This window comes from Lactuca sativa, chromosome 9, assembly GCF_002870075.4.
Source record: "Lactuca sativa cultivar Salinas chromosome 9, Lsat_Salinas_v11, whole genome shotgun sequence".
Taxonomy (NCBI): Eukaryota; Viridiplantae; Streptophyta; class Magnoliopsida; order Asterales; family Asteraceae; genus Lactuca; species Lactuca sativa.
In genome coordinates this window covers 101,554,318-101,582,135 of record NC_056631.2, presented here as the reverse complement: position 1 = coordinate 101,582,135, position 27,818 = coordinate 101,554,318, and the positions used below count along the sequence as shown (strand labels likewise).

The following is a 27,818-nucleotide window of genomic DNA, read 5'->3' as shown; positions in this document are numbered from 1 at the left end:
ATCTCATACAGTGATGTTTGTTAGGGGTGAAAATCACAAATGTCTTTTTGCTCTTTGTGATAAGCACCTGTTCTCAACTGCTTGCTTGGAGCATATTTTGGAGATCATTCACAAGTGTAATCAGAATTCTGCATCTGACAAGAAGTTGTTTACTGACATGCTGCGATGGTATATTCAATTTTGGCAGACTCTTCTTGCTATCATTCATCGGCTGTTCAAAGTTGTGAAGACAGTGAAGGCTACTCAACAGACATAATCTCTCGCCTCATTTGACGCAAAGGGGGAGATTGTTGAGTTGTATAGTGTTGCGTCATGGGCTCGGTCCTTAGCCCAGTTATGTAGCCGGTTTAGGCCTGTCTAACCGTGCATTATTTTATTCTAGGTTTTTAGTATTTAAGGTGCATGCATGCATCCTTAGTAAGTAACGCTTTAATCATTTTCTTATCAAAGTATTGTATACCCTAGCTCGCCTCTACATTGGAAGTTCTTTATCGAGCTCTGCTGAGGCGTGACTATATTTGAATCATAAGCTTCATATTGATTCCATATTGTGTTCTTAATCGTATTGTGATTGAATTGTTTGTTCTTTATCAATATACCTGTGAAAGATCTAAACGATCTAGAGATTTATTCTCATCATGTATGATTCACAATCATGAGACTGTCTTATTGAGATCATGCAGATTATGGGTTTTGGTCCTAAATGGCGTGAGTGGCTTTTAGAGTTATTGAGGTCTGCGTGAGCTTCAGTTTTGGTTAATGGTTCCCTTACTAAAGAGTTCCAGATTCAGAGAGGCTTGAGGCAGGGAGACCCTCTGTCTCCTTTTCTTTTTATTTTAGCTATGGAGGGCTTACATGTGGCTTTAAAGAGGACACGAATTTCTAATGCTTTCAAAGGGATCTTTATTTGTGGAATTGAGATTTCTCATATCCTGTATGGCTTCCGGCTTAAAAATTAATTTGCAAAAAAGCAAATTGATTGGAGTTGGGGTCTCTTCCTCCTAGATTTTGAATATGGCTAGTTATATGGGTTGTGCTTCTAATTCTATTCCTTTTATACATATTGGGTTTTCGGTGGGTCAAAATATGTCACGTGTTAATGGGTGGTCTCCAATTGTAGATAGATTTCATTCCAGATTAGCAGAGTGGAAGGCTAAATGTCTTTCAGTGGGTGGTCGTCTGACCTTGATTAAGTCAAGTCTTGGTTCTGTAGGTAGCTATTTGATGTCGGTCTTCCCTACTCCGATCACGGCTCTTAGATCCTTGGAGTCCATGAGAGCCAATTTTTTTGGGGTGTTGATTTGGATGAGAGGCGGTTGCATTAGATTAGATGGGATATAATCTTGGCCTCTAAACGTATTGGAGGCTTGGGGATTTGGTAGCTTGTTTGCTTTTAACAGGGTTATGATTTTTAAATGGAGGTGGAAATTCTTTCATCACCCAAATTTATTATGGGTGAGAGTAGTTAAAGCTATTTATGGTTCGGATGGTGGTTGTACTTCTTTAAAGCCTCGCAGTTCTTTCAATGGGCCTTGGAATAATATTATTCGTATGCTTTCTAGTTTGCGTGACCGTGATATTGACATAATGTCTATGTATCATATTAGAGTAGGGGATGGGACTTATATGTCCTTCTGGAAGGATAGATGGGTGAGCGCTTTACCTCTGGCATATACTTTTTAGAGGATTTTTGCTTTGAATAACTATAAATTGGAGATTGTCAGAGATCATTTTTCCATTGGGTGGGGTCTTGATACCTACCGCCGATTGCATAGGAGAGGAATTGAACAGACTCAGTGGGAAGATTTTATGTTTATTGTGTAGGATCTTCAGCTTTAGCCTAGACCTGATAGACTGGGATGGACCGATGATGTTTCTGATACTTTCTCCGTTTCGTCGGCTCGAGATTTTATTGACAGTAGTATGCTTGATCTGACTGGTTTGGAGACAAGATGGAATAATTGGGTCCCCATTAAGATTAATATTCTTATATGGAGAATCAATCATCTTGGTATTCCTATATGGGGAGAGATTATCGCATAGGGTTATTGATGTAGAGTCGATCCTCTGTCCAGTTTGTCACAATGCCTTGGAGACGATTGACTATGTTTTCATTGTGTGTATGGAGCTAAATGATATTTGGAGATGAATTTCTATTTGGTGGAATGTGCAATTGCCTGATCAATTGACCATTCCTTCTCTATGTTCTTGGGATGATTCAATTAAAATGAAGGAAGGTCAACGCAAGGCTTTAGATGCAGTTATTTTGACGACTTTCTGGTGTTTGTGGAATTTTCGTAATTTCATAGTTTTTGGAACTGCTAATCTTAGAAAATCTATTCTTTTTGATGATACCATTGATAGATTGTTTTTCTGGATTTCTAATAGAAATAGTAAAGCTGAGTTAGGTTGGACCCCGTGACTCCATAATCTCGTTTTAACTTCTATTATCCTTTCTAATAAATAAAGAATCTTTTGTCAAATGTGACACTCATTCATTTGGCCCATTGACATTTTGTGGTTTTTTTCATTTTATTAATTTCCACATAATATGTAAATGTAATAATTGCAATAAATGTAATAATAAATGAATATCAATTTTATTAATTGACTTTTTTCTAATTTCAAATTTTTTAAATTAAAGCTTCATTAGTTTCTTTTGTTTCTTTATCCAAATTATTTGTTTAATTTTAAAAAAAACAAAAACAATTTAATTTTAATAATTCGATATTTTTGTATTTTTTTCTTATAAATTCAAATTTCTCAAATATTTAGAATTTCATATTTTTTTTTTCTTTAAAATGAACCCATATAATATACGGGTTTTACACCTACTGTTGTAATAGATTCTTTCTAGCTCATTGCTATTTTTTTTATTAACTTTTTGCCGTTCAAAAAAAAAAAAAATCGACTAAATTACTTGCGCTTAAAGCTCGACTCGAGCCTAAATTTGCCAAATCGGTCTCAAATTTCTCGTGCGTTAGCTCGTCTCGTTTACGCCCTAAAAAATCCGGACATATTTTACAAACATCTACAGGATTTTTTTTTTTTGATTAATTATAAATAAAAAGTCAAAAGATTTTTATGTTAATAGGATCAAAGAAGATTACAAAGTTATTACTACAATTTTGTATTTCATATTTGAATGCAAAATTAATACAAAATTGACCCGATTACAAACTTTCTCTTTCATTTCAACAGGCAAAGGGCATCTTGACTGGAAACGGAATTCCCGGCACTCACTTTCCTGGGCCTTCGATCGAAAACCCATTCCGACTCAACCCTCTACTCTTCCCCAAAATCAAGCAATCAAGAGAGATGAAATGGCGAAGATTTGTATCGTTCCCTATTCTAGCAGTTTTGGTACTAATGGAAATGGTCTATTACGGTACGGTTTTCGTATTTCTTGACGATTGGTTAGGGTTACAGAGCCCAGCAGGTTGGATAAACGCCGTGATCTTCACTTCGTTGGCATCGTTCACTCTTTTCTCGTTTTTCGTGTCCGTTCTCACTGATCCTGGTGGTGTCCCATCTGGGTATTTCCCTGATATTGAGGACAATGATGGCTCAGATCAAGAATCGAGAGACGCTGTAAGATTTACGTTTTATTCATACCCCCTTCGAATTCTTCATACGTATTTTCATCAGACCCATATCGGTTTTCTCTTTAGAATAGCTTATGTTAATTGAATTTGGTGATTATTTGTGTTTAAATTGACCCAAAGGGTGATGATCAAGGTTAAAAACTTTGTTCAAGATAACGAATCATCTATGAATACATTGAAATATCCCAATTAGTTTTATTGCTGTAGAATACTTGTTACAATACTTTCTGCCTAATCAAAATCACTAGGAATTCAACCAAATAAATGATTCATATCTTTTTCTTGATACAATACGATGCGTATTTCAGGAAGCACTTAAAAAGAGATGTGACAAATGCCCTGCATACAAGCCTCCAAGAGCACACCATTGTCGAGTTTGCAGAAGGTGTGTCTTGAAAATGGTGGGTATGAAATATTGAAATCACAATAACATAATCTATGTTTTGACCTAAAAAGTCAAAACATACCTCATTTCTTATATTTTGTTCATGTTATCTTCTCATTCTTTAATTTTTGTTTAGGATCATCATTGCACATGGATAAACAATTGTGTTGGTCAAAGGAATTATAAAGCCTTTTTTCTTCTAGTGGCATATGGAACTATCTCAAGTTTATATTCTTCGGTATGTATAAACTATAAAGTATAAATCTTTCTTTATTTTCAATGAAATATACATATATTTTTTTAAATAGTTTCGATTTATTAGGTTATAATCATTGGTTGTGGGATTCAAAAGGATTGGGATTCCACAAGAACAACTCACATCAAAACCTTTTATGTAAGAATATACATTTGTTTTCATTTCTTTTGTTTAACTTTTTCATATTTCTTGTTAGCATTGAACTTACAACAATTTTACCTTTTGAAATGTTTTTCATTTTCTCTTATATTTTAAAGGACTCTCATGAGTTTATAATTATCAGATTACATCAGGGGCAGTGATTTCTCTCTTAAGTTTGACTCTTGGAACACTTTTGGGGTGGCATATGTATTTGTTGACCCATAATATGACCACAATAGAGGTAAAAAAATTGCTTCCTTTTTTAATTTATGCAAATATGTTTCACTTGTTTACTAAATTATGCAACAATGTTTAATCTATTTACTAATATACGCAATAATGTTTTACTTTTCGGAAAATATCAATGTTGTTTTCTATTTTTTTACAATATAGGCGAAGTAATTTCATTTTTTACTCATAATAGCAAGCAATTAGCTTACATTTCTTCTCCCATAATAGTAATGCACATATTTTTTTTACCAATAATAGCAATACGTTGCTTTTAAAGGTAAAAAATAAAGTATATTATTAATATCAATAGAGAAATGTAAGTATGTTGCTATTATAGATATAAAATATAACTACATTGCCTATATTGGTAAAAAGAGTAAAACATGTCTCTTAAACTATGTGTCTAATTAAATATATTCCAATTTGATGAAAAAGAATGGAATTTTTTTTTTTTAAATCAGTATTATGAAGGGACTAGGGCAGCATGGTTGGCTAAAAAATCGGGGCAGATTTATAACCATCCTTATGATGTTGGTGTATACAGAAATATCACTATGGTACTTTTCTTTTTCTATATATATATATATATATATATATATATATATATATATATATATATATATATATATATATATATATATTTTACTTTTTCCCTTATGAATTTGAAATTTTAAATTTTGGGTACAAGTCTTTATGCACAGAGTACTATCCTGGCATTATGATTAGAGCATCTCCAATGGTAAAGTTATATAATAGCTTAAGTTATTGCCAACTCATCATTTTGTTAGTTTAAGCTCTAATTAAATTGCATCTTCGGTTAAACTTCTACAATTGTTTTTTTTTATAAGTTTAACTAATTTATCCGCATCTAAAACAAAATGCAGGGGGTAAAATGAAATATTATTAAAGGGAAATGGGTTAGGCCGGTTTATTATAACAAAACATAACAAAATCGGTTGTACTTGCATTTAGCCTGACACTGTGATTGAGACTGATGTAAATGAGACAAAATCATCAGTTTTTGTCCCATCAAAAAAGGCGGGACAAGTTGTGTTTCTGTGCATAGAGACAATTACTTTCTATTTAGAGAAAATTACTAAACTAGCCAACAACACTAATAATTACTTACTCATTTTTAGCCAAAAATTAGCAATTGTCCCAAAATAGCCACCAAAGTAGTCAATTATGGTCACCTACACTGTCGCCCTAAAACCTTCGGTTTTGGTTTAAGTATAAATTTTTTTTTTCAATTTTGAAATCATAACCGTAAGTTTTTAGAAACCTATTGTATGCTCTCGATGGCTTACGGTTTCCCAAACCGTAGGTATATAAAAAATACGGTTTCGAATGAAACCTATGTGTACAAGTAGACAATGCACAATCTTTGCACTGTCTACTTTTACACCGTAGGTTTCGTTATGATGCTTATGGTTTCATATTTAAAAAAAGAAAAAAAACACAAACTCTATGTATAAAACCTACTAATAATCAATTTACTTATTTTTTTGTTGACCGTAGACGATCCTAATCGTATACGGTTTCAGTGGCTACTTTGGGATAAATGGTATTTTTTTTTTGGCTAAAACTGGATATGTAATTAGAGTTTTTGGTTAGTTTAGTAATTATCTCTTGTATTTATGTTAATATGCAAAGGTACATGTGTTGATGCATGGAGTACAAATAGTAATGAGTTTTTGTTGTTTATAGGTTTTAGGCCCAAGCATTATAAAATGGCTATGGCCAAGTTCATTGGGCCATGTTAAAGAGGGAACAAGCTTTCCTACAGTTCGAGATACCTTATAACATCATTTTCGGTTTCACACATCAATTTCACAAGTGAGGTAAATATCAAGCATTTTGGGAGGATATTGTTTAAATGCTTTTCTTGTATTTATTTTAATTGATTGTTACTTAGATTAGATCATCAAGATTGTTTATTCTGAAAGCACAGTTCTTGATATCGTTGAGATTTATATTACGTTGTAACTATAGAAGGTCATAAACCGTGAAAGCTGTAAGAAGGAAATGAAATAGGAAGAAGAGTCCATTTTCATGTTAATGTTCATGTTCATATTCAGTTTAATTTTTTTTTGGGTAAATTACACCATTCGTCCCTCGTGCACATGCTAGAAAGCGTGTTTGGTACCTATTTTCAAAAATTAACTCGGACCGTCCCTTGTTCGTTTAAAACTTTCATGTTTCGTCCCTCTGGGCATAAAAGATCATTTTGCCCTTATTTATTTCTTTTTTTAAGTTTCTTTTTGTTTGTATATTTTTTTAGATTTAAAAAAAAAAAGAAAAAAACAATAAATATACATAGATGAACCCACCCCTCCCCGCTTTCCCCTCCTACGTATTCCTCTACCTTTGTCCCCCAATTCTCAACCACTCCCGACGCCGGCGAAGCCCCGTCACCCCTACCTTCACCTTCACCCCAAAGCGATAAACCAGAATCGGACCAATCGATCTACATCCTCCTCCAATCTCCTCTATCAAACCCTAGCACTCAAAAAAGAACTGTACATGGAATTATCAACAACACCACAATAACCACCACCATCTCATATCTCCACTCAACCCTAAGTCGCATCTCGTTTTTACTGTTCTCGATTTGCAGCAAATCAGAAGATCGAAAAGAGAAGTAATTTGCGATTTATCCTTTCCCTAATTTCCTTTCTTCTTCTTCTTTGAATTCAATCGGTCATCTCTCACTCTGTTTCACAGACCGCCAACACCTCTTGCAATCACCACCCGTCATTACTCAAACCTCAAAAAATGAACCCTAAACCTGCAAATGAAACCAAACTAAACCCTAAACTTATAAATCAAAGACGATGGAGATTCAGATCAGAGAAGCGGGTTGGGTTCAGAACGAACCCAAATCTTCTCCATCAACAACGGAGACGGAAAGGCGATCACATTCCATGCGGTGTTTATGATGGTTTTCAGGGGTTGATTTTGTTGTTGTTCTAGGCGGTTTTGGTAAAATAAAGTTTAGAAACCGGAGGGATATAGACGGTTGGCTTTGAGGATGGTATAAGGCAGGTGGTAATTGTTGTTTGGAGGCAATGAACTGATGATGTTCGAATGGTGCAGGTTGTACGAAGGTGCTTCCGACAGATGTGGGTTTTTCGATTTTGAAGGTAAGGTTTAAAGTGGGTGTTGGTTGCGGTTTGTGACGATGAACATGAGTGCAACAAGGGCGTTCCGATGGTGGTGCAACCCGACAATAGGAGGAGGTAGGAAGCTGCTGGTGGGTTTTAAGTGGTGTAAGGTATATGATTGAAGAAGAAGAGTGGAATTGTGAAGGTGGCAATGGAAGTATGGTGCTTGAGAGATGCAGGTGGTGTTCATCTGATGATCTGTTGAGGTGAAGGTATGAAGTGGGACCATATTGTTTTTTCTTTTATTTTTAAATTAAAAATAATAGTTATAACATTAAATTAAATGGAAAAGAAATATAAAAGGGCATAATAGTCATTTTATGTCTCGCAAGGGATGAAGTTTGCAAATATTAACCAAACAAGGGATGAAGCGTGCAACTATTAACTAAATAAACGAGGGACGGTCCAAATTAATTTTTGAAAATAGGGATTAAACACACTTTTTGACATGTACACGAGGGACGAATGATGTAATTTACCCTTTTTTTGTTAGGATCTTGAAAGCAAAAAGATAAAAAAAAAAAAAAAAAAAACAAATGTAGAACAAAGTAAGTTTAATCTTTTAATCTTTATTATGTTTTAATCTATATATATGATAAAAATGTTTATTAAGTTTTATTTTTTAAATTTATTTTGTTCTAATCTATTTGTATGATAGAAACGTTTAATATAAAAAATTAAAGCAAATATACCTAAAACATATGTCTTTAACAAAGTCTGATTCGAACTATAAAATGAGAATAAAATTTCTGCATATGTCAACTAAATTTTTAATATTCATCTAAATTCATAATTATTATTAGTATAATTTTATAATTAATTTTCTTTTACAACTCAAAATAAATATATAATAAAAAATAATGAGAATTCCAATTTGCTAAGACGATTCGGTATGGGCAACGAGAGTTGTCGTTTTTTTGGCGTGACTGCCTAATAACTCCGGTATAATGGGAGGAACACCGCCCCTGGTCCCCGTTTTTTTGGCGTTACGTTACCGATCGTTATTGTGGCAACAGGAGGAAATGCGTTGATATTTTTGGCAACAGTCAAAAAAAGAACCGTTGAAGAACTGTCGAAACATTTTTTTTTTCAATTTTTACTCACTATATATATATATATATATATATATATATATATATATATATATATATATATATATATATATATATATATATATATATATATATATATATATATCTTCACTTCATTTTTTACGTATCTTCATTTCTCACTTTATTTTTTACATACAAAATAATATGGATCCAAGCTCCAACACTCTTCCTCCAAACATAAACACATCCATTTCTCTCGGTTTTGAACAATATGAGGTGTACGCAAACATCATCAACTCACAAAGCTCATTGCAACTTCCATTTTCCGGCAACTTTTTCAATCCCCTTACTATCACCATAATTCCTTACAACCCTTCCTATAAACCTTTTCAACACATTCACTACCATGCAACACATTCGGAAAAAAACGGCCAACAAAGGAAGAGCAAGAAGGAAAGGGAAAGTGGTCGCAGTGGAGCAATAAGAAGAACCTCCAACATGGTGGACTGTATAGGAAGAATATGCGTTGGTGGTGTCGTGGTGCGGGACATAAGAAAATCGAACTCAGGGAAACGATATGAGAAAGGTCGCTTTTTGGGAAGTTGTGATCGACAAATTTCAGACTATTTTGAATAAGGATGAAAATTATCGCAATCACAATATATTGAGTAGCAAGTGGACTGAAATAAGCAGGAAGTGCACCAAATTGGTGCGACTGAAATAAACAAACTTTACTCTCACAAGCAAAGTGGTGCGACTGATTTTGATGTTTTTAGATCGACGAGTAATCAATATCATGTCAAGACGGGTCACGTTTTCGAGCACGAAAAGATTTGGGAGAATGTTAAGGAAGACTCAAAATGGAATAAAACAGACACATTTTTGGAACAACGATCCAAGAGGTCTCGCGGCTCAGGTTCGGTCTACGTTTCGGACGCACGGACGAACATCGACCTTAATGCAAACACAGATGAGCTACCGGATGACCTCAACGACATCGAAGAGATCTCCCCGCCTCGACGTCCAATAGGGGCGATAAATCGAGGCGGGCTCAACAACATGTGGAGAAAAGCGAAAGTAGAATTTGAGAGCAAGCGGAAATGAAACAAAAATTTTACGCCTACAACGAAATCGCACTTAAAAGATATGAGTTGCAACGTGAGCATTTGGAGTTCCTTCGTCGAGAAGCCGAAGAAGATCGCATGACAAATGATTTGACAATTCTTCAAACTAGCGAGGATAATATGCCACCAAGATGGGCGGAAGTGCTTCGAAAAATGAACGCAAAAATCGAATGGGAATATTTAGCCGAATAATAATATATCAGTTTTATGTTTTAAAAATTATTAGGAACATCATATGTTTTTTGTCAATGCTTTTTCTTCCTTTGTAATGTCGTTTTTATTTTTAAAATGGTATGTTTAATTAAGTATTTAATTTAATTATGTTTTATTAATTTATTGTAACGCCCCGATTATCAGGTATTGAATTAATATAAACATTTTCTTGTTTTTAAGGTCTACTCGACGAGTTGGTTGCCCTACTCGTCGAGTAGCAGCGGGATGGTCCGCGTGTTTTAGTGACCTACTTGCCGAGTCCAATGAGGGACTCGACGAGTAGAAGCTGACTGATGAAACCCTAAATTTCGGGAATTTGCACCTTATTTAAGGACAACTTATTCTCCATAGCCTCTCTTATTGCATCCTTCAAATTCAGAAACCCTAATTTGTGCATTCCCTCTAATTTTGTGTGCTTCTTACCTTGAAAGAAGATTCTTGGAGTAAGGGCTTGGAGTTCAAGAGGTGTGAAGCAAGGGGCTGTTGTAGATCCAGAATCTTCTCTGTCTTGGCATCATTTTGAAGGTAACAAGTTGTTACCTTGACTCCCCTTTGGTTAGATCTCTTCATTTATGGGTTTAGATCCCTTTTTGGGGTATTGGAGTGGATATCCGATTTGGATCAAGATCTGAGGTTGCAATCTTAGATCTGGACTCCTTTAACCCCTCTTTGTCATAAAGTTTCAGTCTTTGTTGATCTATGGTCTTCCCCTTACCTTAAGCCAATCCTTTAGCTTGTTTTAGGCCCTTACCATCTTGCATACACGTAAAGTTTGCAACTTTACGTGATAAACATGCCCTAGGAGCTCAGATCTGTAGTATGGATTCTTTGCATGACCTGAAAAGCATCTTTATGGATGAAAGATTGAAGGGACTCGACGAGTCGCAAGGTCGACTCGGCGAGTCATATGAAGATGGTCATGAACTATTTTGGAAACAAAGTTGTAATGATTATTGTTTTAAAGTGTTTTTGAAAAGTTTAAATTTGACTTAAATTTTTGGTTGTTACATTTATATGTTTTTTAAAAGTATTATAAATTAAAAAAAGTAAAACAAATTAGAAAAATAGAAATAAAAATATAAAAAAAAAATAGAAAATATAGGTGTTATCATATGTTGTCCATTTCCATATTAGATGTTATAACATCAAAAATATGACTAAGATAATAAAGTGGACATTTTTGGATGATATATGTAGCTAAATAACAAACTACTTTTATTTTTTTCTATTTTTTATGACATGATTTAGAAGAGACAATTTAGTTTCTATTTAAAGTAAATGGATTATAAAGTCTACTAACCGGATAAAATATGAAATGAGGTAGTTTTAGTTTCTCTTTCAAAAGAAAAACGTAATAAGAATTTAACTATCTTAAATTCCAAACAATAAGCCAATAACAAAGAAAACAGGAGATTTCATTACAATAACTAAATTTGAAGATAAACATTTCCAAACAATAAGCCAATACGGCTTTTGCATAAATATACATAGCTCCTTATTTTTCATTTTTTATTCGGTTCTTGATATACCCAATCAACAAACTTCACCAGATCATTGTTACCGGAAATCTCTTTAGAAAAGTACATGAAGGAAACATTCTGAATATCACCAGAAGAAACACCCTTCAATTTCAAAGTCTCGAAATGTTTCTCTATATTGATGATCTCTACGAATGAATGAACTCTAATTTAAAATCTAAGATCATGTATTTTCCTTTATCCATGTTGGCATGAAAAGACCTTAAGCAGGAGGGAATCATTCTCTTCTAATTCACTAATTCAATGTCATATCAACTCCACATCAACTTTTTTTTTCTGTCTCTCTTCTATCTTTCTCAAACCATAATACATGAAAACCTTATTCTCAATTCACAATTACACCAGTATTTTTAATAATTAAACACATACAAATTAATTTATAATGCTTTTAATACTGCAATCCAAATACTTTCTCATAAAATGCATGTTAATATCAGATAAATTTATGAACACTTATCTTAAAAAAAACAAACTATCTTAAATAAATAAATTCAAACACCAAAAAACCTTTCCGTGATTCATGAATGTACAACTATTCGATGCACGTTAAAATTTGGGCTCATAAACTTATTTTCACCAAAAGGCTATTTGATAAAATTTAGGCCCAGAAAGAAAGAAGAACCAGAGACTTGGATCAAATCCCCTAGGGCTCTTTTTCTTTTTTGTCATTTTCAATCGGAAGCTCAAGTAGATTGAAATAGATTCTGAGAACTCTTTGATAAGATCGGAGCAGTCGATGATGGGGAAGATTCTAAGGCCATCCCCAATGAGAATTTAATGGTGAGTTTAATAGGGGAAAAGGGAGTTGAATACATAAACCCACCATTGTGGGTGGAGTTCAATGAAGTGGGGTTTAATCCCATTGAACGGTGGTATGCAATTTTTTTTTTTTTTAAACCATTTCACCAATAAAACTTTTTATTTAAATAATTACACCCTACATATATACACAAGGTATATGTCATTATTTTCTTATTTATAATATTTGTAGTTTACTTTATGTTATATTGAATAATTTAAATCATCAAGGTAATTTATATTATAATATTTGTAGTTTACAACAATCATTAATTAATAATTTACAATTTGTAACTTTTAATTTCTAATTAATGTAATATTACAGTTTTACAATATTATTTATAAAAAGATATAATTAAATGTTGATGTGGAAATTCATTAAACTCTTAAGGGTTTAATAGAGTGTAGAGTTTAATGGATAAAATGATATAGTTAGTGGAATGCTGATGTGGCAATCCATTAAACTCTTAAGAGTTCAATGCATTGGAGATGGCCTAATGAAAGTAAAAGTTGTGACGTACGCCCTACCTATTTTCCAAGCCCTAAATGGACGAGGAGTAAAAGGTTGTGTAACATTCGTTTTCATAGATGAATCAAATTAGGGTTTCAGAGGGTCAAAAGGTTAGATTTTGGTGAAAATGGGTCCTCATGACGTGAGGCATAGAGGCTCACGACGTGAGGAGGGCCGCATGAATATTTCATCCGGGAATGAGCTCACGACGTAAGCAATAAGTGCTCATGACGTGAGGAGTGCTGCAGCCTAAGCCCACAAAGTTTTAGGGGTTCCCACATATTTAAGCCCTCTTATTTCGGTTTTAGGGTTCATTTCTTAGCCTTCACCTTCCCCTAACTCATAAAACCCTAACCCTAATCCATATTGGTGATTTTGGATCCATTTTAGTGTTTTGGTGGATAAAAGAAGAAGAAGAAGAAGAAGAAGAGGTTCTAGAGTGTTGGTTCATCAAGGAGGCTTCATCATCATCATCTTGTGCACATTTTGGACCATTGTAAGTATCCAAGATCCAATCTTTATGAGCTCAAATTGCTAGATCTATGTTCTAAGCTCCTTTTTACATGTTTATGTTGGATTGCATGCTCGGGATCCATAAAGTTGGCAACTTAATAGATCAATGAGTCATTCTCTATGATTTAGTCTTATAGATCTGGAGTGTGGTTGTAAATTATGAATCTTGTTTGAGATTTGGGCCATTTCTTGTCATTTTGACCTTAGATGGGTTTAGGACATGCTTGGGGCATGCATGTCCATCAAGTAATCGTTTTTATTAGCCTTTGGGTCCTTATTAGCGTCTGAAAGCAATAGGATTGAATGCTTAATGGATTAAGGACTTAAAAGTTGGATTTTAGCATCAGACTATTCTCATGACGTGATGACACATGGTCTCACTAAGTCAAAAGCGTTGTCCCATTTCTAGTCACCTACTTGGGGATCACGACATGAGAAAGGATTCTCACGACGTGAGGGCAACCACGTTGACTTTTCCTTGGCTAAGTTGACTATGTTGAGTCATGATGAGTTGTGATCTGATTGAATGAGCTCTCATGACGTGACCAAGGTTGTTCACGACGTGAGATGTTGTTTTGGGGCCTTGTTGGGCCCTAGTTTTCTATATATGGGCCTTTTTGGTGCTTGGGCCCATTTGGAGGTTTGGGTATCTTTTAGGAGTGTGGGCCTCCTTGGATTAGGCTCAAGATAGGTTTTGGGACGATTAGGAAGTTGGGCCTCAATAGGCTTTTGATGCTATTGGCGGGCCTCAGATTTTAGGCCAAGTGAGGAAAGGGTAAAATGGACTTTTTACCCTAAGTGTTACAATCGGACTTGAACTCTAGTTTTGGGTTGTAGACCAATTATTAATTTGGTATTATTTGTTGATGCTAGCGCGTGGGGATTTTCGGATTGGCAGTCTGAGCTTTTATCTGAGATATTCAATAGTTTGAGGTGAGTTTCCTCACTATGTTTAGCGGGTCGAAGGCACCAATTCCATCCCATGGTTTGTTATGTTAGAAGGTTAGATGTCTGTATGACTCTTGCATGTGTACGTGCTTGTATGCGAACTGAGTGGGGCCCAATGATTATTCTGCATATTATCATCCTTTTATGCTTGTATGATTTGTATGTTAGGCGGGGCCCGTTATATGATTTTGGGTGGGGCCTGTTATACTCAGTGGGTGGGGCCCCTTATATGAGTTTGGGTGGGGCCCATTATACTCAGTGGACAAGGCTCGCTATATTCAGTAGGCAGGGATCGTTGAGTTTGGGCGGGGCCCGTTATACCCAGTAGGTGGGGCCTGTTATATGTATGATATGTATGATATGTGGTATTTTGGGGAACTCACTAAGCTTTGTGCTTACGGTTTTTAGTTTATGTTTCAGGTACTTCTGGTTTCAAAGGAAAAAGCACGGGATGATTGCAGAGCACGCACCACTCAATTCCACATTTTTGTGATTTACTCTGATAATGATAATGTACTGATAAAATTTGATTACCGTGGTTTTATGACAATGACATGGTTTACTGTTTTATGAATGTAAAAATGAAAAAATTTGGGTTTTATTTTTGGGACGTTACAACTTGAAGCAGGTCCACCCACCAATACAAGAGCTCCCACCTCCATAAACCATTAGAACCCGCCATTGAAGGGGCCATGACATGGCGGTATTGCCCTAAACCACCGACAAAACCAACCTCGACTCTGTCCTCCCTTACAATCTCAAAATCAAACCGTTGAAGGGTGACATCAGGCATCTTACTATTTAAGGAGGGTGGAGGGAGGATAGGATGAACCCATAGAAAACTAAATTTCTTAAATGCTAAAGATATAAAAATGAGGTAGTGGTATAAAAATCATGTAAAAATATATGTATATCTATAATAAACTAAATGTTAACTTTTATAACTATATAATAGGGTTTTTATTGCCTTAATTTAATATCATACCATTTGGACAAGAGTTAATGACTTGAGAGGGTAACAAACTATTCAATTTTAGTCACTGATTTTTTTTCGTGTTTAATTTACCCTTAAATTGTTTGAAATTGTTCACATTTTGCCCTTTTGACTAGTAACAATCGGTCGTAAGGGTAAAATGTCAAATAATTCAAGGGTAAATCAAGAATGAAAAAGTTCAATGACTAAATATGAACAAAATTAAAAGTTTGTTACCATTTTAAGTCATTATCCCGTAAATGGTTCTAAATGTTATTAACAATGAGCACAAGCGGAATATGGAGCTCACAAAAGTGAGGATGTTGTAGTAATCTTGTTATATACCTTTATTGTATAAGGTACCAAAAATGACACTTAGAAATGTAGCAAAATTGGCTTCAATCACATAAAAACTAATGGAAAAAAGATTATGGTGGTTTCAGACATATACTTACGACATATGCGACAATTTTCACTCCAAATGGTGGAGACGGTTGTTGTAGATCGTGAAAATAAGAGAGAACATAAGATAAAGAAGTGTGAAGATAATGTGGGGCTAGATTTGAATGGATTTTTTTCTCTTTACAAGGACACGTGCTTTGATTAAAGTTTGTATATGTATAAGAGAAGTCTAGATGCTAGCTTCCTTTACATTGTTTGTGTATTTCGCCCAGTTTTCACTGTTTTACTTTTAACTTGTTTTGTCAATGCTTTTCTTCCTAGTTATTACGTGCATCTATCTTTTCTATTTGTATGTTGGTTCACTATATACTTCATAATGTACTCATTTTGATTTTCGATCTTATTTTTAGTTTTATTCCTTGTATATTTATCTTTTTGCCTTTGTGAAACTCTCCTCATTATTTATTTTTTGTGGGTTGGCGTTTCACTTATAGGTGAATAAAAAACTCTACTTAAACATTTATCTCTTAAATTAGGATTTAAAGTCATGAACTAAAACATGGTTATGTGGTACATATTCTATTCTATAATGCTGCTTACAAGCACAACACAAAACAAATTGTAATTAATGAAATCAAAATTATTAATCTAAGTACTTGCTACCAACAGACAAAATATAGTACCAAATTATTAAAAAAATGGATAATGACTTGAAAGGGTATAAACTTTCAACTTTGTTCATATTTAGTCACTAAACCTTTTTCGTGCTTAATTTACCCCTGAATTATTTGAATTGTTCACATTTTACCCTTATGACCAGTTGTTATCCACCATAAGGGTAAAATGTGAACAATTTCAAATAATTCTAGCGCAAATCAAGTATGAAAAAAAATTTAGTGACTAAATGTGACCAAAATTGAAAGTTCATTACCCTCTCAAGTCATTATCCATTTGAACCGTAAATGGTTGATTTTAATAATCTAATAGTATATATTTGTTCTTATAATGGCAATAGTTGAGAAAATAGACTTGTTAGACTAACTATTTAGTTCTTAGGAAATATGATTATAAAAAAGAATTAAATTTGTTCTAATCATTTTTACTAGCATTTGTATCACCATGTTTACCAACATCATTTTGACGTATACGGGCAATGTTGTCACGTTTAGCAACATAAACATCATGAATGTACTTATTATTTTTTGTATCAACATAATGAATTTGTCGTTGTACCAAATTGCATATACAATATATCCATGAATTTATGGTTGTATTGGATCGACATAGTTTGTTGTTGTACAAGTGTTTCATATACAACATCTGAGGAGGATATTGAATAACAACTTGAGAAATAAAGATACATGTTTGATTGTTGTTACCTCTCCCATTAGACCAATTCTCACAAAGCCATTTATTCTTTTGCTAAATCGTTTCTCACTAGAATACTTTCTGCTAAATTGGTTCCCACCAACAATTGATTGAACAGTTAGAGCCTCTTCAATTGGAGCACTATCTACTAGATATACATATACAACATCAGAGACTTTCTAAATAACATTTTTCAAGTGTTTCACGCCATTCTAATCGACTATTTCTGTAAAATACTTTAATGTATGATGTTGGAAAGACATACTGATACGATGCTTGTATTCCAAACATGTCTTCAATTGACCAAGCTTAACAAATTTGAGAAATTTATATTTTACAAAAGTTCTATGCATATTTTTTAACAAAAGCCATAATGTATTGATTTTCATCATTTTACTAACTTCCATGAATCACTAACACAAACAACAAAATATACATATAGGGAAAAGATGAATTCATGTTTTATTTTTCCGGGAGAACTAATATAAGACAAGTTTTTGTTAAATTTTTTTATGTTCCAAAAGTAGAACTTATAATATAATCATTATTTAAAAATAAATTCACAGTATAAGTGTTAGATTTTGCAATAAGGATGTCAGATTTACATGGATAACAGAAATACATGGTTTTGAACTACAATTTCTTAGAAGATATCTACAAGGTTGCAGATGATATTTGAGATTTAATGAGAAAAAAGATTTTTCAAGCCAATTTAACATATAGATGTCAAATGATTTTGCAAATTTTATTTACAAAATCCTAAAGTCCCCCTGGTGAAATTTAAGATAAATTACATCAATCGTCCCTCGTGCAAGTGCCAAAACGCACGTTTGGTCCCTATTTTCAAAAATTAATACGGACCGTCAATTATTTGTTTTATACTTGCATGCTGCATTCCTGAAAGACGAATTTGTTCCGGTTTTAGTCTGTTCCAAATTAAAATAACCATAATTCCCTTATGCATTTATTTATCAATTAATCTAATAATATTTATTATTATTTTTAATTTAAAAAGGAAATCGGCCCCACTGCAACCACCCCTCATCCTCTACTTTCACCTCACTTTACCCAAGTTTGTATCCCCTTTTCTCTCTTAACCTGAAGAACACTACACACCATCGTCACCTCCCAAAATCCTTCAACCACTACCTCCCTTATGATGTCAAAATCCAGCCACCAGATGTACATCTTTATCTAAATTCGTCACCACCGGAGGTACATCCGACCTCCAAACTACCATCGTTGCCTCTAAGCTACCGTCACCTCCTCACCTGTGCGTTGCCAACGATATTCGTCAGCTAGGGTTTCGTCACATGTACACCACCATCTATGTCAGTTAGGGTTTCAAAAGATCGATGTTCAAAACCTTTGTCTCCATAGTTGGATCTATACCTTCTTCGTCTTAGATGTATCGTCCCAAAAGTACTAAGTAAAAACTTTGATTTTTAAACCACCAAAAACCATACAACCATTTGTTCAAAGCCAATATATATATATATATATATATATATATATATATATATATATATATATATATATAATTTTCAAAACATTAGAGTGTATTAAATAGATAATGCGGAATATATCTTCAGAAGATGTTATGTGATCAAGTTGGGCCCTTCCCTTTCGAATCAGAAGTACCTGAAATATTTTAAACAAGAAACTGTAAAAACAAAGCTTAATGAGTTCCCTAAAATATCGCATATCATACATAACATAACGAGTCTATTTTAACCCCAAACGAATATTATGGGCCAAATCATAGTCTTACTTCCTGTTATGGGTCAAATCATGGTATTTACTTATACAAGTGCCAGGGGCCAAATCCTGGTCTTCCATATAACTGCAAGGGGCCAAACCCTGGTCTTTCATGCAAATGCCAGGGGCCAAAATCCTAGTCATCCATGCAATTGTCAAGGGTTAAACCTTGGTCTTCCATGTAAGAGTCAGAAAGACAACTAGCATCCTAAATAGCAGTATTGTAAAAATCCCGACTAGGTCTCGTTTAATCTCTGATTAATCCCTAGACGCTACTCAACCGATCAGAAGGCGCCTAATGATTAATCCAGGCATACACAATAAGTGTAGTAGTAGAACCCGATAAAATATCAACATTTTGAAGAAGTTATATCTCAATAGAAACTATTTGAGATATGATTGGTGTTGTATTAATCATATTAACATATGTTGTTATCATATTTGTGACAACCGTCAATTTCCAGTCAACCAAAGTCAACAAGTCAAATCGGTCAACTCACCTAACCCTTGTATACTAAGGTTTTCATTATGTTTCTTATTAAACAACTCGCACCCTTAATGCAAGGTATCACTGAGAGTTTTCACATGTTCGGAAACTCTAAACCCTAATCAGGGCAAGTGATGAAACTACTCGATAAAACATTATTCCTTAACCCTCGGGGGCATATGACAGTCATAACAAGACCTAATGAGGTTTACGAACCTTAAATTACAGAGCCAAACACTCAAAAAGGTCTCAAAAGAAGTCTCTCTCAATCTCTTTCACTCTATCTCTACCAAATCTCTCTCTGTATGAGAAAGCTCTCCAAGTATGTCAAATCTCTCCCAAATCTCTCCAAGAATGTGGAATCTCTCCCAAATCTCTCTCTATATATGTGAAATCTCTCCAAGAATGTGGAATCTCTCTCAAATCTCTCTCCTAAGAAATCTCTCCAAGTGTGTCAAATGTCTCCCAAATCTTTCCAAGAATGTGGAATCTCTCCCAAATCTCTCTCCATATGTGAAATCTCCCCAAGAATGTGGAATATCTCCCAAATCTCCCTCAAAACCCCTTTTGATTTATTTTGATCATTTGGGGGCATCCTGGCACTTGACTTGGTGAAAAACCACTCGAAACGGGAAAATTCCTTGGAAAATAACCTTTTAGGGCCGAAGCCCCTCTATAAGGACCAACACTTCTCAAGACCGAAGTCCCCTTGTCTAGTCGCAGCCAGCTAGCCGCAACCAGCGAGCCGCAGCCTCCGAACCGCAGACATCAAACCGGAGCACCGCAACCACCTTCGTTTCGGACCCTCCTCGGACCATAGTCCCTTCCCTTCGGATCCACCTCAGCGGCCTAACCCCACTTCGGATCTAATGCTGTTAAGGCCGGAGTCACCCTCTTGACTTCGGATTTACCACTTTCCACCCGGTTTTCGACCACGGCTCCGTTTTAAGCCTGTTTTTAATTATTTTAACGCGGGATTTTCTCCAAAAATCGTATTTTAACATATAAGACCCTAAATATTCATAATTTAAACATATTTTTATGGAAATATTTATCCAAGAATAAAATCTAGTGGGTGAATATTTGAGGTGGAGTGTTGACTTTACCTTAGTGTGTAACATAAGCAACCACCCCCATGCCCACTCCATGACCAGCTATTGTCCTTCCACCATACCTGGTCATTCAAGAGTATTTTCCCCACCATTTGACCAGCCATACTCTTGGTCAAGGCTGAAATCTATCCTCTCTCCTAACACTCTCTCATTTTCTCATTCTTCCACCAAAGATTAAACACATTTTTCTCTCTCAAATCTTCTCACTAAAATTCGAGATTCAAGGGCCTTCTTCCAAGCTTTTCTCCCACTTTTGGTAAGCATATTCATCCTCCATATAATTATTTCACTTCCTTTTTACTCAAAATCATAGATTGCTTACACAAATTCCATCACATTAGTGTTAGATCTTTGAACCTTCAAGACATCTTCTTAGTGTTCTTGAGTGGAACACTACCTTTCTCCATCATCCATCTACTGAAATCACTCAAGGTGAGTTCATACCCCCATATTTTCATGTTTCTTAAGTTTTAACGGGGGGGGGGGGGGGGGGGGGGGGCGAATACAAGTTAAAACACCAAGAACACAACTAAACTTTTCCAACAGCTTTCATCAAGAAAGTTTAACTCCATTCATGGACTGTTTTGGTCAACTTAAACATTTTAGGTTTCAAAACTGTATTAGATTCAAATAGTTCAGTTTTATACCTTTAAAATGACTACTTGCACATCCCCATACGATGTTTCTACGATTTATGGTGTTTTTTACAAAACTGCATATCATTTCAAGAAAACATCTGGACCAGTCTGTGATTATGGTCTATTTCACCCAAGTTGGAGGTTACTAAAATCATGATAAAATTTATGAAAAAACTAGACTCATTTTCCACACTCTCAGAATTTACGGATTCTGATTTGGACCTTTAATGATTTTTCTATAAATTTTCTAAAAACAGAATATACATGGTAATACTAGAAAAATGCTTTCAATTTTATTTACACCTTGTAACTTGTTGAGCAAGGTGTGTAACCTTCATGTGATGATATGTTACTACCATATATGTCATTTTGTCTTGTTATATAGACATACATCAGTTAACAAATGGATTTTTGGTATATTAAGCATAGTAATTGATAAATTGTTATAAACAAATTTACATCCATTACATACAAACATTTGGTAAGCTAAGACAAATATAGTTTATGAATACTACAAACTACCCTTATTTTGATAAACTATAATAGATATAGTTTATGATTCATTTACATAATAAACACATTACTAAAGGTATTACATATACAAAAAAGGGGTTATTACCACTACGAATAACTATGATAAACTATAATAAGTGTAGTTAAGTCTATTACACCCCCACAAGTAAGTACACTAATTATAATCGGTAGAATTTGGTTGCATATACATTACAAACAATGTAATAAACTATAATAGGTATAGTTTATGTTTCATCTACACTACGAACTTATTACAAGAAGGGATTTCACTATCACCACCACTTTTGATAAGCTATAATATGCATAGTTAATGTTCACTACCACTATCGCAATTTGATGAACTGTGATATGTATAGGTTATGTTCACCATCACCATCACATTCGATAAACTATAATATGCATAGTTCATGTTCACTACCACTATCACTATTCGATGAACTATGATATATATAGTTTATGTTCACAGCCACTACTATTATTTCATACACTACACTAGGATTTGGTTTCGGTCTTTGGTTTTAAGACTACATCCCATCTAGAATTGTTAGTTTTTAGCAATAATTTCTAAGTGTATTTGCTAGAGTTATATAGAATCTAGTCATGATTGACTTAGAATTGGTGGGTCCGCTTTATTTCCTGTTCCTTGTTTGGTTGTGGGCCTAGGGTAGACCCATTACATTCGATGTTTTATCTAACTTTAATTTTATATAACTTATATATACCTGGGGATTATGGAAGGAAACTATAGGGAATTTTAGGATGCACTATTTCATAACATAGAAACTTTCAATTCACTCTTTAAGGAAAATATCGGATTTTCTGGAACAACTTAATTGCTTTTACAAGGAAAACAATTTATTTCTCAATTAAACCTCTTATGAACTCACCAACCTTTGTGTTGACACTTTTTCAAAACAACTTGTATTCTCAGGAAATCACTAAACAGGTAATCAACTACTTTCGAGGACGGGACGCTAAGGCGTTAAATTCAAAACTTATTTTGCCATCATGATGTAATTGATTTTGAAACATGTAAACTTACTCTATGATGTAACTCTTTCAATTATATTGATGATGGTTGTGTTTGCTTTCTTCACTATTATATTCGTTGTTATGATATTATACATGAAGTCATCCACCCCCGGACGTTTCCGCCGTTCTGGTTTGGGGGTGTGACAGATTGGTATCATAACATTGTTTATAGTGAACTAAGTATATCGAACCATATAAGATATACGAAGTATAAATACATTAAGACTGAAAGTGTCTGATTTAATGTTTTCCAAATAACTATACTTTTAGAAACAAATAGTTTCTCGTTAAAAAGTATGAGCACATGCATACACACTATGGTCAGTATCATGGTTGGATGGGACAAAAGTGGTGATTGTTGAACAGTACGAGTAGGCTTGGGGATGTATAGTCAGGTCTGGGAATGACATAGCCTGATCAACTATTTCTCACCCAGAAGGGGATTAGCATATGCCCAGGAATGGTCGTGGTGTTGCAACAAGTCTAAAAACTTACCAACTCTATCTACAAAGAAACATCGAGAACATAAGACAAATATTAAAGTACTATAGAAGTACTTTGAGGTACTATAACTAACTTATGTGAAAACTAAAGACCCTTATTAGTAGGTCTAAAATGACTAAGTGCATACGCTAAGGTTATACATAATCAAAGATATTATAGACTCAGAATCTATGACTATTGCTCTACTTCATGTTCCTTGTTTGGTTGTGGATTTAGAGTAGAGTCATTTATTCGAAGGTCTATTTTATCTCAGATTATGTATAACTGGTATGCACTATGTGATTATAGAAGTGACTAATAAGGATCACCCCTATAAGTAATTATAGGATTAGACGTCTATTAACTATCTCTTCTACCCTTGTTCTCACACGAACAACGTGGAGGAAACCCAGCTACTGAGAGACCTCTATTCTCCTAACTGGGACGATGGTGGCCAGAACAAAGATAATCCTGAAGAGGATCCTAAAGAAGTAATAGGCAAAGAGCCCGAAGAGGATCCGGAAGAGAATCCGGAGAAAGCGAAACCGAATGAAGACGAAGACAAAGGGGAAATAGGAGAAGACTCTGACGAAGAACCCGAAGTCTGCAACACACCCTCCAGTGTCCCCCACCCCGACGAAACTTCCATGGTCAGACACCTCGATGAACCGTAGATTTAAAGAGATAGAACCTGGAACAAGATCAAACACCCCCTCTGGAGTATAGAAAGAGGCTTCTACAACCTCAATAGAGAAGGATCAGTAGACAGGGCCCTATTTCCATAGTATACCTCATCGCTCGCCGGAATATATAAATACGAGCATCGGTTAGCCGAATCATGAAGGTAGGCACCACCACCAGGATCACCACAACTTGCCTTCGTCACCGGGATGGAGGCCATGAACAAATCAGGAGCCACATTCAATCCTTCAGAGAGAAGTAACCGCGACTCGAGCCGATACTAAAGAGTATCACGGACGTCAAGCAGCGTTAGAGAAAACGCATAATAAAGACAGATCATCGAATGACAGAAAGCAGGGCAGAGGTTAGAGCAATGTAGACTTTCATGTCTTTACTCTATGACCCACAGAGCATCACCTGCCACAAATAGGGTGTAAACCATTGACATATCGGTATAGACTTGGTCTACTAGCATGCATCTAACGACTACCCCCATATATGTATAGAGACATTCGAATCCTTCAAAATCCGAAGACTACACTATTCAAGGGAATCGTGGCACTGTCAAAATTTTTCCTTACATTAATGAGATGTAGACCTATTATAAGGACAAATTTCCTCGAACCCTATACACTAAATTATATTAAAGAAATTGGCTCATATTAAAATTCATTGAGAATTTTCCACGTATTTCATAACTTAGTATTACAAACAATTCACTTATGGTAACTCCAAGAATTCTTAATGTATACCTCAAGGTCGGGTGTAACTAAGAGATAATCGACTTAAAAATGGTGACTCCGCCTTGGGTCCTGTTCCTTGTTTGGTTGTGGGCCTAGGGCAGACTCATTAAGTTCGACGGCCTATTGGACCTTAATTATACACGACTGGTATATACCAAGTGATCTTAGGAGGGGATCAGGAACGAAACAAATCACAAGTTACATTTGAGTCACTACCACTAAATTCATTCATAGGGGCTTTGTTATGAATTACATACAAAATACTTTTAAGTCGGAACATAATACAGAAAAGTATGGCTTGATAACATCCGACTTGTCACTACTATTAGAAACTTGCCGTCTATTCGTCTCTACAAACTTATGATAGGACTATGCCGCCAAAGAAAAAGTCCAGACCTTCCAGCAGCACAGCACCACCACCACCTCCACAGTTTGATCCCACAATGTTTCAAGCTGCCGTAACATTGTGGGATCAAACCTTGTGGGATCAAACTTGCCGTCTATTCGTCTCTACAAGCTGCCGTAACATTGTGGGATCAAACCTTGTGGGATCAAACTTGCCGTCTATTCGTCTCTACAAACTTATGATAGGACTATGCCGCCAAAGAAAAAGTCCAGACCTTCCAGCAGCACAGCACAACACCACCACCACCTCCACAGTAAGAAGTATTCTCTCAAGTTATTCCAATTTTTGTGGTGTTGTGTGAAGCATTTGAGGCACAACATTTGGGGTGCTAGGCTCACAAAATCTTGAAGGAATCCAAGCAACAACAAGGTATGTATTTATACTAGTTTTTATGTTTTATGTAATCCCCATGCCATGCTAGTTAGGAAATAACCTTGAAAAAGAAATTTGCATGTATATAGAGAAAACATAGATTTAACGTTATTAGGGTTGCATGTACACTTAGGAAGTGTTAGAATGCTCAAAACCCATCAGTGGTATCAGAGCCTAGGATTGTTTTCTATATACTTCATGCAAAACTGCTTAAAAAATGAAAATTTCGCACTCTGACGACTGGACTCGCCGAGTTCATGGGGAGGACTCGCCGAGTCCATGAACAAATTCATCCTACTTGACGAGTAGAATCATGCACTCGACGAGTAGGAGCGTGCTGGGCAGTTTTTTCGAGTTTTGTTGTTGGAAATGGATTAAAATCATTATCCCAATCTGTTTTGGACTTGTAAAATCTGTTTTTCAAAATGATAATGATTATGTTAACCCATTTTACATGACTTTTATCAATTTTCAAGTATTGCATATGTTTATATGATTTTTTGAAATTGTTTGACACGAATTTGTGTTCTTATGAGTTTTAGAAGATCATAGAAATGATGTGTAACCTCCATGTGTGTTTAGGTCATGATCTTAATGGCAATGATGGTGTCCATAACTTGTCCTCAAGTTATCGATAACCAAAAGTCACTTCTTTAAATTGTGATTAAAGAACTAAAGAGGTTTCATAAAATGAAGAGTCTTCATTTTTATGAACCATTAAAAATCATAAGTTACAAATTGAAGAGACTTGGAATAGTTTCAAATCATGCCCTCAAGTTTTAGAATTTGAAAAGTCTTACACTTTAATACTTTAATTCCAAATTAAACCTTAGATTTTTAAAAAGTTTAAAAATCAACACTTATACTATTATTATAATTTTATTATATAGATATGTATAAGAATATGTTATTCTTACCGTTAGTAGGCCTCATTCACGAAGCCGGTCTATAAGGGGGGGGGGGGTATAAGGTTGTTCCCTATAAAATGGTGACTTAATGGGTGTCCACTCTCACCCACCGCTTCCTTGATCGGTGGAGGGTCGTTAGCCGAACGGGTAGGATACGACTTTAAATACTCATTAAAAGTATAATGAATTATAAAGTAACTACACATTATAAATTCTCAGTCTTAGTTACTTTAGGAAAATGTGAAATTGGTGCTAGCCCATAAAATTACACTTTGTACCTTACCAAGTCGTTAGTGGAGCGTGTGTGGTTAACCGACACACTAACATGGACTAGTAAGAGTGGAAAAGGGTAACTTGACTTTATTATAGATCGGTGGAGCGTGTGTGGTTAACCGGCACATCGATTAGGTAATATTGTTGAGGATACGAAGTCAATTTGTATGGTTATTCACACCTTGTTTGTGATCCTCGGCATCCCAGTCACAAACTTGAGAGGGCACAATCGAGATTCAAACATGCCATTGAAAAGTTCAATGTATCTCAAAAGATCTAGGGGTTTCAAAACCAATAAAACCTAATAATAAAATATTTCGTTCTTGTGGTGGAAATTGGTAAATCGTCATTTACCTACCTTCAAATATTTTATAGTGTGGATTACGACATCCCTCTTCCAACTATAAATAGTTTGTTGGATCCTAGCCTTAATATTTCATTTGGGTGACTTATTAAGGACTCTTAATCTAATGAAACTTGTCCTTCTTTCAGATGTCTTCCAATAACGCTGCTGGCTCAAACCCTACATGCTCTTTTTCCCTAATGAACTTGTGTGGTAAGGTCATCTTTGATGGATCCAATTTTAATGAGTGAATCAGAAACATCAGAATGATTACCCACTATGAGGACAAAGAATATGTCCTTGACAGGGAGCTTAAAGTTGTTAATGAAGCCACTGCTACTCCTGAAGAGTTTGCAGAGTTCATTGCACATGAGAAGGATGCTACCAAGGTGTCCTGCATCATGATGGCCATAATGACTCCGAAACTCCAAAAGTCTTATGAAGATTTCTACCCGTATGAGATGCACCAGGATATGATGGAAAGGTACCATCAGAGCGCGCGTCAAGAGAGGTATGAAATCATTTCCTCCATGATAACCGCAAGGATGAAGGATGGTGAACCCATCACCGGTCACTTGCAGAAGATGCAAAGGTTCGTTGACCGGTTGCTGAAGCTAAATGTTGACTTCCCTGAGGAAATGGCGATTGACATCATTCTCCATTCCTTACGTCCAAGTTATGATCAGTTTCATATGACTTATCACATGAACAAGGAGGAAGTCATGCTTAGAAAACTTCAAGGACTCTTAAGGACAGCTGAAAATGGCCTTAAGGGTAAAGCGGTTGCTACTTCTACTCCTTTAGCAGCCCCTGTTCTTGCAATTGG

At 35.1% G+C, this 27,818-nt stretch overlaps 1 protein-coding gene across 1 annotated transcript; it reads left to right on the top strand.

Moving 5' to 3' along the window:
- The first annotated feature begins 3,166 nt into the window (after positions 1–3,166).
- On the top strand, positions 3,167–6,677 carry LOC111915054 (probable protein S-acyltransferase 15). Its single transcript, XM_023910758.3, has 7 exons — positions 3,167–3,591; positions 3,914–4,006; positions 4,127–4,228; positions 4,313–4,384; positions 4,530–4,628; positions 5,080–5,175; positions 6,326–6,677. Exons 1-7 carry the CDS (start codon positions 3,319–3,321, stop codon positions 6,419–6,421), a joined length of 831 nt encoding a protein of 276 aa, XP_023766526.1. The 5' UTR covers positions 3,167–3,318; the 3' UTR covers positions 6,422–6,677.
- The last annotated feature ends 21,141 nt before the right edge of the window (positions 6,678–27,818 follow it).